At 39.5% G+C, this 13626-nt stretch overlaps 1 protein-coding gene across 4 annotated transcripts in view; it reads right to left on the reverse strand.

Moving 5' to 3' along the window:
* The window catches only part of LOC306669343 (broad substrate specificity ATP-binding cassette transporter ABCG2-like), a 166154-nt gene that overhangs the window by 20873 nt on the left and 131655 nt on the right, over window positions 1–13626 (reverse strand). For 3 of the 4 annotated variants that reach the window (XM_079153275.1, XM_079153276.1, XM_079153274.1), the window contains 5 exons: window positions 12442–12566; window positions 11259–11413; window positions 9121–9210; window positions 7929–8002; window positions 6127–6335 (listed from right to left, as the gene is read on the reverse strand). In XM_079153275.1, the coding sequence (XP_079009401.1) occupies window positions 6188–6335; window positions 7929–8002; window positions 9121–9210; window positions 11259–11413; window positions 12442–12566 (592 nt within the window). In that variant the 3' untranslated portion in view covers window positions 6127–6187. Of the gene's footprint in view, window positions 1–6126; window positions 6336–7928; window positions 8003–9120; window positions 9211–11258; window positions 11414–12441; window positions 12567–13626 lie in introns of those variants that run through there. The other variant, XM_079153277.1, reaches the window with a different exon arrangement.

Below are 13626 nucleotides of genomic sequence, written 5' to 3' on the forward strand. Positions count from 1 at the left end.
TACAGATGAGTATTACTCACAAAAGCCACTTTCCTCTGAGAGAATACTGGTTTCTAAACACTGCTCCACAGAAGACTGCCAATGGTTGACAGACTTCAATAGTCACAGTGGAGTGTAAACACAAAGACAATGAGTAACATTTTTACAATTCTGTATTTAGTCAAAATTCTTATGATACTATATCTTTCCCACTTCAAAGCTTGTAAATTTGTTATCTGTTATGAAAAGGTGGTGATAAATATATTTTCATTTTCTTTTTTCTTTGCTTTGTTACATTTTTATTGTTCTTTCTTATTCAGACAAAAAGCTATCAACTCCTTGTTGGTAGTGAAAATCTATTTTGAAAATTGTCAGTCCATAAATTGGGAAGTGTGCAAATCCTGGTCTGGTACACACGCATTTCCTACTCACCCAAGACCTTGGGAAAATTTGTGTGACCTCTCCATGTGCCTGGTCTTCACTTGATTACCCCATATTCTTCAGGAGGACCTGGACTTGAACCACAGCCCTTTAGCACATCCCACAAGCAGTCCAGGTTTCCCAAGAAGTCTGGATGACTTTGAAGAGAAAGAGGAGGAGGAGACTGGACATACCTCCAGAAGGAGGAAAAACAGTGGGGTTTTAAGACTTCAGATACAATACTGACTGGCAAGAAAGTTGTGTCAATCAACACTCCCACCAGCTCTGTGTGCAAATTTGTCTCCAAGGCCTAAGAACACTTATGAGGATGTAGCTCAAGGGTAGAGCACTTGCTCAGCATGCAGGAGGCCCTGTGTTCCAATCCCAGACAGCAAAATAAAAGGAAAAGGGGAGGGAGATTGGGGTTATCATACTGTTTAAGAAAAAAAATTCAGCATTTCCATTTGAAAAGCCAACTCAACTGAAAATACAATGGCGAGGTGGCTTCAGTCCTCCTGAGAGTTGTTTCTGGCAGCCTGGTGAGATACATGGACCACACAGAGCACTTCATTGGTGGCATCTTGTCCAAAATCAATACTGTGACCTGAAGCTGAAGAACTTGGAGTGAAGCAAAGTGAAGAGACCAGAGGTGCAGGGGAGGCTGGTAAAGGGGGTGGAGGAGGTAAGTGGCCGTGGGCTAGAAACACCTGACTAGGGAACAAGGTGCTTTTTGATACAGATGTACTCTGTGACTGTTTCCTAGTTGAAGTGTTAAAGATGAGGGAAAAAATACACTTACAGACTTTCATAATGTTGTTTCCATTCACTCTCGTTCTCATATTTTTCTCTCTGAAACATCCTGATTCTATGAAATATCAAGGTAGTCATATTCTGTAAACCTTAACTTGAGATGTTTATCTTCCTCTGTAACTGTAGCTCAAACAAAAATCTGGAGCTCTTGTCACAAACCCAGGTTCAGAAGCTCATCCCATAAGAAAACCAATTTCCCAGAGATGAGTATTGGGGAGAAAGGCTTTTCAGTGGCCAAAGAATGGAGAAGATAGAGCTGTTTAAGTCAGCTTTTTCATCACTGTGGCCAAAAGATCTAACCAGAACAATTTTAGAGGAGGAAAAGTTTATTTGGCTCTCACAGTTTCAGAGGTCTAGGTCCAGAGACAGCCAGCTCCATTTCTCGGGGCCCAAGGTGAGGCAGAACATCATGGTGGAAGAGTATGGAGGAGGAAGGCAGCTGAGAACATGACCACAAAGAATCAGAGAGAGTTCCATTCAAAGAACAAAACACAAGCACCAAGGCACATGTCCATGGACCCACCTCCTCTAGCCATACCCTACCTGCCTACAGTGCCACCAGTTATCCATTCGAGTGGATTAAGGCACTGAATATTTTAAAACTCTTGTAACCCGACCATTTCACCTCTGAATGTTTTTGTGTTGTCTCACACACAGGCTTTTGGGGGACACTTCAGATCTAAACCATAACAGGAGCTTTGCTCACACACCAGTTTCTCAACTGCATCAGAGATGAGAAGTTACAGATATAGGTCAGAAAAAGAGAGGAGAAAGAATGGGCTATAAAGGGGAGGACAATTCATGTCTTTTCTGGCAAGGGGCAGAGGTTTCTCCAGGTGCTTGGCTGTCACCTCTTCCACTCCTTTCATGGTCTGGTGTTAACAGTCATGGCAGCTGGTAGGTGTCTTCAGCCTTAAGAGAGATGGGACTAGACAAGCTAGGTCAAGTTCACCTTATATTACAGTTTTGGACAAAACACTTATCAAAATGTTCAATAGATCTATGTACAGATCTGAACAGAATCTGACTCAAAGGTTAAGGGAACAAAGGAGAGAGACACAATCTGAGGGCAGATACCAGGCATTTTCAACCCATTCCTGTCACCCATTGGACATCTGTAGATCAAGTGAAGAGCCAGTGTTTTCAGCAAAAGTGACCTTCAAATTCCTGAAGAGTTATCAAAACCCACACATCAGAGTTGTTATCTATAGCAAAACTAGGGAAACTGATACTGTATTGCCCAGGTATGCAATTTCCAAAATTAGAGATTTTTAAGTCAATTAAGAAGAATAAAATCAAGAAACAATAAATGGGATGGATTCAAACTAAAATGCTTCTTCTCAGCAAAGGAAACATCAATAACATGAAGGAAAGCCTACAGAGTAGGAGAAAAATTTTTACCATAGGTACCTCAGATAGAGCACTAATCTCCAGGATACATAAAGAACTCAAAAAATTTAACTCCAAAAATTAAAAAAAAAATCAATAATGGGCTAAGGAACTGAACAGACACTTCACAGAGGAAATAAAACTGATCAACAAACGTATGAAAAAATATTCATCATCTGTTACGATTAGAGAAATTTAAATCAAAACTGCTCTAAGATTTCATCTTGCTCCAGTCAGAATGGCAATTATCAAAAATAAAAGCAATAATAAGTGTTGGAAGAATGTAGGGAAAAGGTACACTCATACATTGCTGGTGGGACTGCAGATTGGTGCAACCACTTTGGAAAGCAGTATGGAGATTCAGAAAACTTGGAATGGAACCACCATTCAACACAGCTATCTCACTCCTCAGTTCATACCCAAAAGACTTAAGATCAGCATACCACAGTGACATCGTCACATCAATGTTTATAGTAGCTCAATTCACAATAGCTAAACTATGGAACCAAACTAGATGCCCTTCACAGATGAATGGATAAAGAAAATGTGGTACATATACAGAATACAGTATTACTCAGCCTTAAAGAAGAATGAAATTATGGCATTTGCAGGTAAATGTATGGAGCTGGAGCATATCATGCTAAGTGAAATAAGCCACACCCAAAAAATCAGAAGTCAAATGTTTTCTCTGATAGGCAGATACTAATCCATAATGGGGGCAGGGGCAGAGAATGAAGAAACTTTGACTTGTGTAGAGGGGTATGAGAGGAGGGGGTGGGGGGATGGAAAGGATGGGGGCATAAGATGGACATTATTACCCTGTATACATGTATGATTACACAACAGGGGTGACTCTGCACCATATTCAGCCAGGGGAAGTTATGCTCCATTGTGTGCAGTGTGTCAAAATGCATTCTACTGTCATGTATACCTAATTAGAACAAATTTAAAAAAAAAGAGCAAGTGAAGTTGGGGGACTCTAGATTTTTTCCTCAGTAACAGTGTGATTCTCTTAATACTTTGAATATTGATGGCCCTGCCTTCACTGAATGGTGCAATAAATTGAAGAGCTGGAGCGCTGGGAAGACGCAGCTTCCCAGATAAGTCACGGTCTAGGCACACCTGTGGGACTCAATGGCAGCCTCGCCCCAGAGGCTCCTGCCCTTCCTCCTCCCAATCCACAGAGGGCGCCGAAGGTGGTGGTGGAAATGGAAGTGCCAGTACCCACGTGTAGTGGTGTGTTGGTGTGTAGGTCCCTGATAGGCTGGGAGGTGGCTGTCTCAGTGGCCATAACAGTACACTGTTTATATGCCCTGATTACCATATGATGCTCGTCTATGTGACTGTTTATCTGCACTTAATTTTACATAAACTTTACCTGTGAATCAGTGAAGACTTTTTTCTTTTTTCACATATGACAAATCTAGATGTGAATATTGAATTCAGAAAAAAAAAACCTTCAAAAGTATACTAATACCCAGATTCTACCCTGCCTGCATCTTCTCAGTTGACAATGAAGTAGCCTTTTAAAACTACGAGAGAGCTGTCAGAGGGTTCTGAGTTTCACTTTCGACCATAAAATCCATATTGCTACGTTTGTTCGATGTGTGAAGGGAAAGGAGGGCATTCCTCTCCACTCAGGAGTAATTCATGAACTTAATACACAGCTTTAAGAAAGAAGTCTTCTATTTCAACCACCTTCCTCAGGTGAACTTTCCTAAGAATTTAACTTGAAAAGAGCCCATAGAATTGGTATGTAGCTGTTCTGTTAGAACATGTATGATTGGTTAAGATAAATGATATGCACTATGTTTCGATATTGTTTTCTCATACGTAATGTCTGGGAGACTAACTGTCTCACTTTTTTTAAAAAAATATATTTTAACTCTTATTTGAAATCAGTTGAGAAAACCCCCAAAGATCGATTTTAAGATAACACAGTGTCACTAACCATAACATAGAAGAATTGGAAGTGGTCTCAAGTTGACACTGTTTGTCTTTAACGATAATTTTAGTATAAATATTTTTCCATTTATATTTTTTCCCATGGGCCTCAACTCATATACAATTGAATTTAATGTTATAGCTGACCTGTTGGGGCCCATAAAGGTTTAAAAAACGACCTCCAAGTCTCACTTCTGGATCAAAATTAAAATGCTTTCATTAAGGCCATCCTAAGTTCCTACTTGATCTTGATCTCTTCTTGAACATGACTAAGCAAAATTGGTCCCAGCTCTTTATAAAGGATGAGGAAACAGTCCCTTAGGGAAAAGGAAACCGAGGACTCTGACCTTTCACAAATTCCCTTATCTGCCTAAGTTCCCTGCCGACCAGAAGTAAGCCTGCCAAAAGTAACTGACCAACTCCTCCCAACGCCTCCCATGACGTGGCCCTGCTTGACCCTATAAAATCAGACCCTTGTTGCAGCCAGTCACCATTTTCCCCTTGAAAATGTATCCCTCTGCTGCTTAATAAAGCACTGCTGATCCGTTGAGGTCTGTCTCTGGGTTTTCTTTTTGTATTTGCTTTCACTTTATATAAATCAAAGCAGTTTCTTGGTCAATAACTTTTTATCATTAAGATCTGTATGACACCTTCCATGTATATCCCAATTTACAGTTTTGCAGCGCCACATTTTTCACACCAACCCTCATGTTTTCCGCCTTTTCCTTAACTACCACTCATATTTTCTTCTCCATCTCCAGATTGAACTCATTACTGCCATTTTCCCCATAGGGGCCAATTCTGATAACACTGGATATGTAGAAAAGTGAGTCCTTTTTACGTGTTTGAACATAAAAGTGTATTTAGATTTTGGACTGTATTATTGCTTACACTGTTATTAAGGGGCACTTTGTATTGCAGCTCTGGAACAGTGTCCACCTCATGCTTTGAAGGTAGTTCCTACTGCTCTGCCACTGAGGCTTATTTTACAATGGACATGTTTTCTTTTCCTCTTCTCCCTTTCCCCCTCCCTGACCTGGGGTAAGAGGACAGGATTACCTTTTCCCACCCTAGTCTGAGCACACAGCCACCACAGGAACCAAATAATTCAAACTTTAGGAATGGCACCTTTCAAATTAACAAGTGAATCACAACCCTCTGCAGGGAACACCTACAAAGGATCACTTTTTACAAATGCTGTTCTCCCTGATAGGTGGACTCACAGCCTCTGGGACAGGAGACCCCTGTGCTTCTCCTTGGCCAACAAAGCAATAAATCGTCTTTTTCCTTTTTCTCACACCACAAAGGCAAAGAAACACTGGATGAGGGAATCAACACCAGGAATATTAGTAACTGGTCAATAGTTTCTAGAATTCAGTTCTTCTCTCTCAGATCAATAATTGATACTGGATTTTTTCCTCAAGGTCACCCTCCGGTGAGAAAACCTTACGCGTTCTATGTCAGTTCTTTTATGTCTAATTCAGTTTTTCGTGATTCCTGTTAATGTTTCTGTTAAAAATAATTGTTGCTAAATGACAGCATGATGGCAAATGAACAGAAGACAACAACAAAAAAAAACCTTGATTAGATACTTAAACTGTTTCTTTTTAATGTGAGAGTAATTCATAGTAAATTAGACAGGAATTTAAGAATGTTTTTTAAGAAATAGCAATTTTAGGTAGGCAATTGTGAGGAAGATAATTATCATACAAGCCAAAGCCACATGGTTCTTCCACAAGCCCCAAGGCGAGAGATCAATGCCCTGATTTGTCAAGTATGCTTCACCAGTACATCTGAAATTCAACAGAAAACAATATAATGTCAGTCCTACAATCTGTCAAATTTTACTCAGCATATTCTCTGTTCCTTATTGAGGTGTAGAGGGAACCAAATTGTTAATAATAATCCCTTCATGAGTAATTGCTAACAGTGACTGAATGCTTACAATTTTGCTAGATACTATACTAAGTAACTTGTACCTAACAATTTGGTTAATATCTAATACAATCCCAAGGGGTATAGATATGATACACATTTAAAATAGGAAGGGAAGGAGGCTTAACAAACTTGACCAAATTTAGAGTCATGCTATGGACCAAGTTTCTAGCCTCCTCAGATTTACTTGTTAACAAATCTATGATGCTGCTATCTTTGAAGGAAACATTTACCAAGTAACTTTTCACTTACTCCAGATGGGAAACCCTTAGCTTCAACTGATGACACCTACAGTCCTTGCTAAGGTGAGACAGCCAGCCAAAAGAACACAGGCAAGAATTCCAAATCTAAGAACAAAGGGAGTAAAGTCTTCCAGTCGAGCCATATTTGGTCAATTCTCCCACCAAGACTCTAATAAGGAGTGTGGAAACCCAGCTACAGGAAGTGACCAGGAGACCCAGGAATCAGACTCAAACCTTAGGTAGCAATTGGAACAAAGCAGGCTGGAGCATTCCTGCCACAGGTTAGAAAAGTGGCTGGTACTAAAAACACCTGCTGCCATTCTTGTGCACCTCTAAGAAATTATCAATTCCAAAAACATCTGTGGGTTCTCCTGATGTAAAAGGAGGTTCCTCTTGTGTGAGCATGAAGCCTGTGGGGGCTCCTCCTATCTGGTCCCACTTTTCCCATGCACTCCATCCTGACCAGTACAATGACTTTGTGCTACACAGATGCCACACCCAGATCAAACAAAAAAGAGTGGGCAGGGTAAAGAAACCCTTCTTCACAGAGATTTTCCTTATCAGTACTCAAAATAGAAATGTGTCCTATTACTAACAATTATTTGAACATTTAGAAGAGATTTAGGTTATCAGTTTTTCTTTTCACTCATAAATTCATGCATCAAACTCAAACCACTAACAACAGCCAAAGAAAACAAAATATTATTGAAATTTTAACAAGATCCTGTATTTTTATTAAAATCTGATTTCTGTTTTAATGATGGTATGCAAAAATGAACTTCCTTTTTATACTACTACTGTATGCATTGTTAGATCTTACTGGTGTCTGGGTTCACATGTATCACATACAATTCAAAACTGTAAACTCTTGCTAACTATCAAAGCAGCTCATTTCAAATTGTTCTGAAAAAAAATTAGAACAAAACCATAATCAAAAGCTATTAAAAGGGTCTCTTAAAATGGTCAAAACTAGCAAGCAACGCACAGGAAATAGTATTCCATGTTAAATACAATTTTGACTTGTAGAATATAGTTGCACAGCATATTCACATGCATTAGTACACAATGACTCACTTTATGAGTAAGAAAATTAAGCTCAGAAATGTTTGTTGACACTGAAATGACTCCTACCAATCCTAAGCCCAGGGGCCTTTTTACACCACCACAGTAGTAAGCAATCTCATGTTGTGATACTGCATGCATACTTACATTGCAAATTCGTTTTCTGTTGTATTGAATCCTGGACAGAAGTTTTGTCCCAAAAATTCATTATACTGCAAAGCCTATAACAGAAAGGGGAGTGAGGCAAGGTAAATACTTGTAAATTTCAAAAGGTTTCCAAGGAATTATCACAACTATGTCTGTTAAGATTAGACATAATTAGGTTGGGTTTCTCCCCAAACCTCCTATGTTAATGGTAGGAATATTCAGAGGTAAACGATTAGATTAGCAGACTTGTAACCTAATCAGTCCGTTCTAGTTTAGATGGGCTGACAAGGTGGTAACAGTGGGCAGATGGGGCATGGCTGGATCCATGCTTTGGAAGAGTGTATCTTTCCTGCAGCCCTTTTCTCCCTCTCCTTCCCTCCTCTCTGTCTTCTGTCTCTCTCTCTCTCTGCTTCCTGACTTTGCCAAGAGCTGAGCAGCTTTTCTCTGCTGGGCCCTTCTTCCATGATTCCTGCTTTACGTCGTGCTCAGAGCAATGGAGTCAGTCATTTATGACCTGAGATCCCAAATAAACTTTTCCTCCTCTAATCTGTTATTTGTTTGGTTTTGGTGCTGGGGATTGAACCCAGGGCCTTGTGCATTCGAGGCAAGCACTCTACCAACTGAGCTATATCCCAGCCCTCTAATCTGTTCTTGATGTGTGTTTTGCTCAAAGTGATAAAAAAGCCAACTAATACAATGTTCTTCAAGTTAATTCTACTATTATTTCTAAAAACATACCAAGTTTCTGTGAAACGACTCTGGTTAGAAATCTGGTCATAGTGTATTAAGACATGGGTTATTTTGGAGCTGAATAGCTCCCTAAAATCAACATGGCTCTGAGTGTCATATAGTCTTTGTTTTCCTTCTAATTTCACTTTTGACATTTCATCTTCTCATTTATTTCCTTATCAAACTGAAACACAATATTTTTTTCACTGACTAGTCAATTTTTCCCTTTTACTAAGAGATTTCTCTCACCTTCCTCAGACAATGGTGTGACTTGGGAAAATACCCAGCTGACTCCCTCACCTTGTGCTAAACAAGGCTAAAAGGAAATACTCGTGCATTTCTCCTGAAAGACAATTCCTAGATGGCAGATATTAACAGCTTACAGCTAGAGAAATGAAAGGATCAGGCTTGATTTTGGTTGTTCCCAGATGGAAACCCACTCACAAAGATGAGGACAAATTACCGTATAGCCATATCTAGGAATGCTGAAGTACTGTAGCCAGGAAAGCCAAGGTGCAATGGTTCTAAGATTTACCAAAAGACCTGAAAAAAGCTACAAAAAGCAAACCGAAAGGTTAGAACAAGATTCTCTTTAAAAACTCTATAATCTTCTAAACATTTCTGCCAAGACCAACTCTTTCTTGAAATTCTTTCCATTTACTCTAAGCACTTACTAATCTTCCTCCTTTGTATGTGTATACCTCTGCATAACTATGGCAGCTCATGATTTTAAAGAAAGTATAATAAACCTGTAGTCTATATTATATATTCCACTTATTTGGAAAATCCTTGTCAAGACTAGATCCTCATCTTTCTCTGTAACTGCAAGGGAAGATTAAGAAGTACAGTCATTCCTTGGCATCCACATACAGATACCAAAATCTGGGGATGCCCATGTCCCTTAATTGCATATAACTCACATATATCCTGTGTACTTTATACACACCTTGTACTTATTTAAAGTCAACTCCACATTGTTTATAATACCTACTACAACAAAATGCCATGTAAATAGTTATTATACTATATTCTTAAAGGAAAATCACAAGAAAAAAGTCTGTCCATATTTAGTACAGATGCAATTCTTTTTTTATATATTTTCTACCTGCAGTTGTCTGAATCTTCAGATGCAGAACTCATGGACATGAAGAAACAAGTATGCTTATTATTTTAATGAAGCCACCACTATTTGTTCACCCTAATAAACCTTGCAATCTAAGAACACAATCCAGAATAATCCTAAGCATCCGATGTCCCCCTCCATACTCATACAATTAGATTCATTATATACAAGGGTTTGCAATCTATGTTGATGACTTTAGGAATAATTTGGGGTTCTGAATGCAGGCTTAACATAACCCAACACCTAGAACTAACAGAGAGCATAATGTAGTGAAGCACATCAGAAAACATGGTCAATACTTCCATTTAAAATGACCAGACAGCACTGAAGATGCCAGGAAGGACTGCTTGAGACACAGCGGGGACAGTTACAAGGTCCAGGTAACACTTGTACTAACAGGTGCTGGGTGCACTGAGACGTGCAGAACAACGACAGTGATGCAGTGGGCCTTGAATATTTACTTTTGGATGTACCACATGTTTGGCATAAAACAGCATCACTGAGTAAAATGTGATTTTAAGAATGTTTTTTAAAGTTCCACAGAGAAACCTTTAAATAATAATCAAACCATCAAATAAATAAAACAAAACATTTCAGCTGACTGGATGACAATATAAATAAGTCTTAGCTCTTTTTTGATGACCTACTTTGGCAGTTTCCAAATTCAGAAAGGAAGAACCAAATTTTGGAAGAGTCTGAGCTAACTATATTGCATTTAAAGATACATACTCCTACTCTAGCAGAAAGTAATATTAACATTTACATTAATATGTTAAGCAGTCCCATTTACTTGATGTCTGAGAGGGAAAAATCATGGTAACTGATTCCATTCATCCATTGATTCTATGTGAGTGTAAAAATATAGGGACATGTAAGATTAGGAATAATAAACATCAAGCAGAAAACCCAGAAATAGATTGATATAAGAGATTCTCAGAAGACCAGAAAGGAGGTGACCTAGATGAATTTTCCAGTATTTTAAAACACACCTTTTCAAAATACAAGAGGGGCCAGGTAAGACTCCCCTATCCCATACATGGTTATGCCTCTCACAGAGCTTTGCTTGGATCTGAATCAGAGCAGTGAATTCAACCAAACTGCTGTGGATGAAGAGCTGGCAGTTCTCTAACACCAGCATTAAAGGCTGGCAGATAACCTGTCATTTTTTATGAGGGAATCAGCCAATTGTTCTGTTTTTTTTTAAGTTCCTATTTATCAAGTCATAAAATATCAGAATTGTCTTTTTAAAAAGCACAGTAAAATGGAGATGTACTTAAGTTACAATAATTACTTTAGAACAGTAGCAAAAAAGCAGGAAAGGGCCAGGAGGAAAGCCAGCACATTCTCTAATACAAACTGTACTTCAGCAAATGTTTTTGAAAGTATCCGAGCCCACATACAGAATCCTCAAAGCAGGTTTTTCAGGACAGGTGAAGGGGCAGGCAGGAACGAAGGGCTCAATTCCCTCTCACACTCACCATCATAAACACAAAGGAGATGGTCATGAAAAGTGTAGCCACAGATACCACGCTCTGACCTGCTGCTATGGCCAGTCCCATGGAACTGGATGCATAAGCCACCATAATAAGGGTAAACATCATGATGAAGAAAGCATCTGCCGCTGCTTTCAATCCTTGAAAGAAAAGAAGGGGTCAGTGCAGCTGCCTTGGCCACTGTGTAGCTGGGATGGTTTATTGTACAAATAACTCTAAAAATCAGAATGAAAAAGTTCTACACGATCCACCTACCTGGGTCATCAATTTCATTCTTTCCCTCCATGTAAATGTATAAAGTTATCATACAGATTGCTTTTTACATTTACTACATAATACTGTTCCATACAACAAACACCTGTGCTGCCTTGTGCCTAATGATGAGCAATTTCTGAGTTGCTGAATTAAACAAATACAGGCAGCACAACTGGCCAAATTCTCCTGCCTTCTCCTCTCACAGGAAACTCATCACAACAGCACACTCACATACCCACATGGCCACAATACTCAGTGTCCCCTGCAACTGCATTAGTGAAGAAGCCAGGATCAGGATTCACGAGCTCACAGTGGTTTTAATATCTAGGGGAGGGGAGGTGTCTCCATAGCCTGAGTTCCTCTATACAAATCACCACTTGGCTCTGTGACTGAGAACAGGACTAATTTTGGATTCTTAACCTACTTCATAAACCATAATGAGGTAAAGCTAAGAACACCTATCAGGAGCCTGGGGATCTCCACATGACTAATTCTTTACAACATACTGACTTTGTAAAATGGAAGGGTTACACTTAAATAATGGTTTTATTGTACAGAACTTTGTCTAAAATAGATATTTCTGGTGTGTGTGTGTGTGTGTGTGTGTATCAGTGAAATACATGAGAATTCTGATGCAATGAGTCTGGTGGGAAGTGTGAGCATAATGTACAAATGAATGTTTATCTTTATCAAATAAATATTTTTATTAAATCATTAAACCCCCACAGTCACCATTTTCCTCTGATTAGAGAATGGATGGGGGAGAATATATGTGTGTATTTTAATGTTATGTCTGTCTAAATCTCTCTAGATATTTCTACAAAAATGATATGGATAGTAATAAAATAAATGTAAATAAATGGGTTTCACCTACATCCAAGACTGAAAACATGTCCTCTGTCTGGTTACTTACCTATCATGAAGTACAATATACAAGTAAATATGACACTTGGAAGCAACCGCATGGGTAGTAAATCAGACAACAATTTTCCAAAGAAGTAAGACGACACTCTGTAGTATCCACTGATGTACTCGTGTCTAGAGAACAAAGACACAAACCACACATCCAGATGAGTCCAGGAAGGCACGGCCCAGGTGAGATGCTACTGTGCAGACTCCTGCTGCCACCAGGTCTGACACTGCGGCTCCCTGGGGCAGCCCTGAGGCTCTTGCTGTGACCCTCTCTCGTGACAGCACCCGTCCTGCTGCTGCCCACTCCGACCCACATCACCCTCCAGGGACACAGAGTCTGCATCTCCTGACTCTCCTCAGAGGTTCTGCGTCTCCACCGAGCCTGGCTCTGCCTAAAGAGAAGCACTTCACGGGCTGATCTCAGTGGTAACAGAGGCTTTTCCTCTCCCCACTTCTGAGTGTGAAGAATGTGACATTATTATTCTCCAAGACCCCAATGTGGCAGCAGATCCCCAAACTACTTCTGCTAGTCGCGTGTTCAAAAAAGAAAAAGATTGCTTCTTTCAAGGATCACATCTCCAACTTGCAGTCCTGTCAACTACTAAGTCCTCGTCTTTCCTCTCCCTGACATCTTCCTCCTCTAATTCCAAACTCCTCCACTGGTGTCTTCTCCCTTCCCTCTCTCATGATTCCTCTCCTTGGCATGTCTACATGGGCAAATTCCTTCCATCTTTGAAAAACACGAGACAAACCCAGTCTGCTCTTTACTACGAGGCTGCCCTCTGTCTCTTTCTACTCCTGCACTCACTGAGGGGCTACAGTTGGTCACGTTCTTTGTCAGCTTTACCTCCTACACCCAATTTCCTGCTTGATTTACCTCTTCAGGTCTACCAAAGACTCTCAAACTTTTCTTGCAAGAGTCATCATGACATATTATTTTGTTAAAAAAAAAAAGTTAGTTTTCATTCCATTTATTGCTTGCTTTTTCTGAACTACTGGGATTTGCTTACCATTAACTGATCCTGAAACTACCTTTCCTTGCTAACAGGCCCCACACACTTGATTTTCTATCCCACCTCTGGCTATTTTTTGGTTAATATTAGTAATCCCCATACTTATCTCAAAAGTTCACATTATATACTATAAATACAATTTATATTTTGTCAATTTAAAAAATAAGTAAAGG

Source organism: Sciurus vulgaris (genome assembly GCF_902686455.1).
Source record: "Sciurus vulgaris genome assembly, chromosome: 9".
NCBI lineage: Eukaryota > Metazoa > Chordata > Mammalia > Rodentia > Sciuridae > Sciurus > Sciurus vulgaris.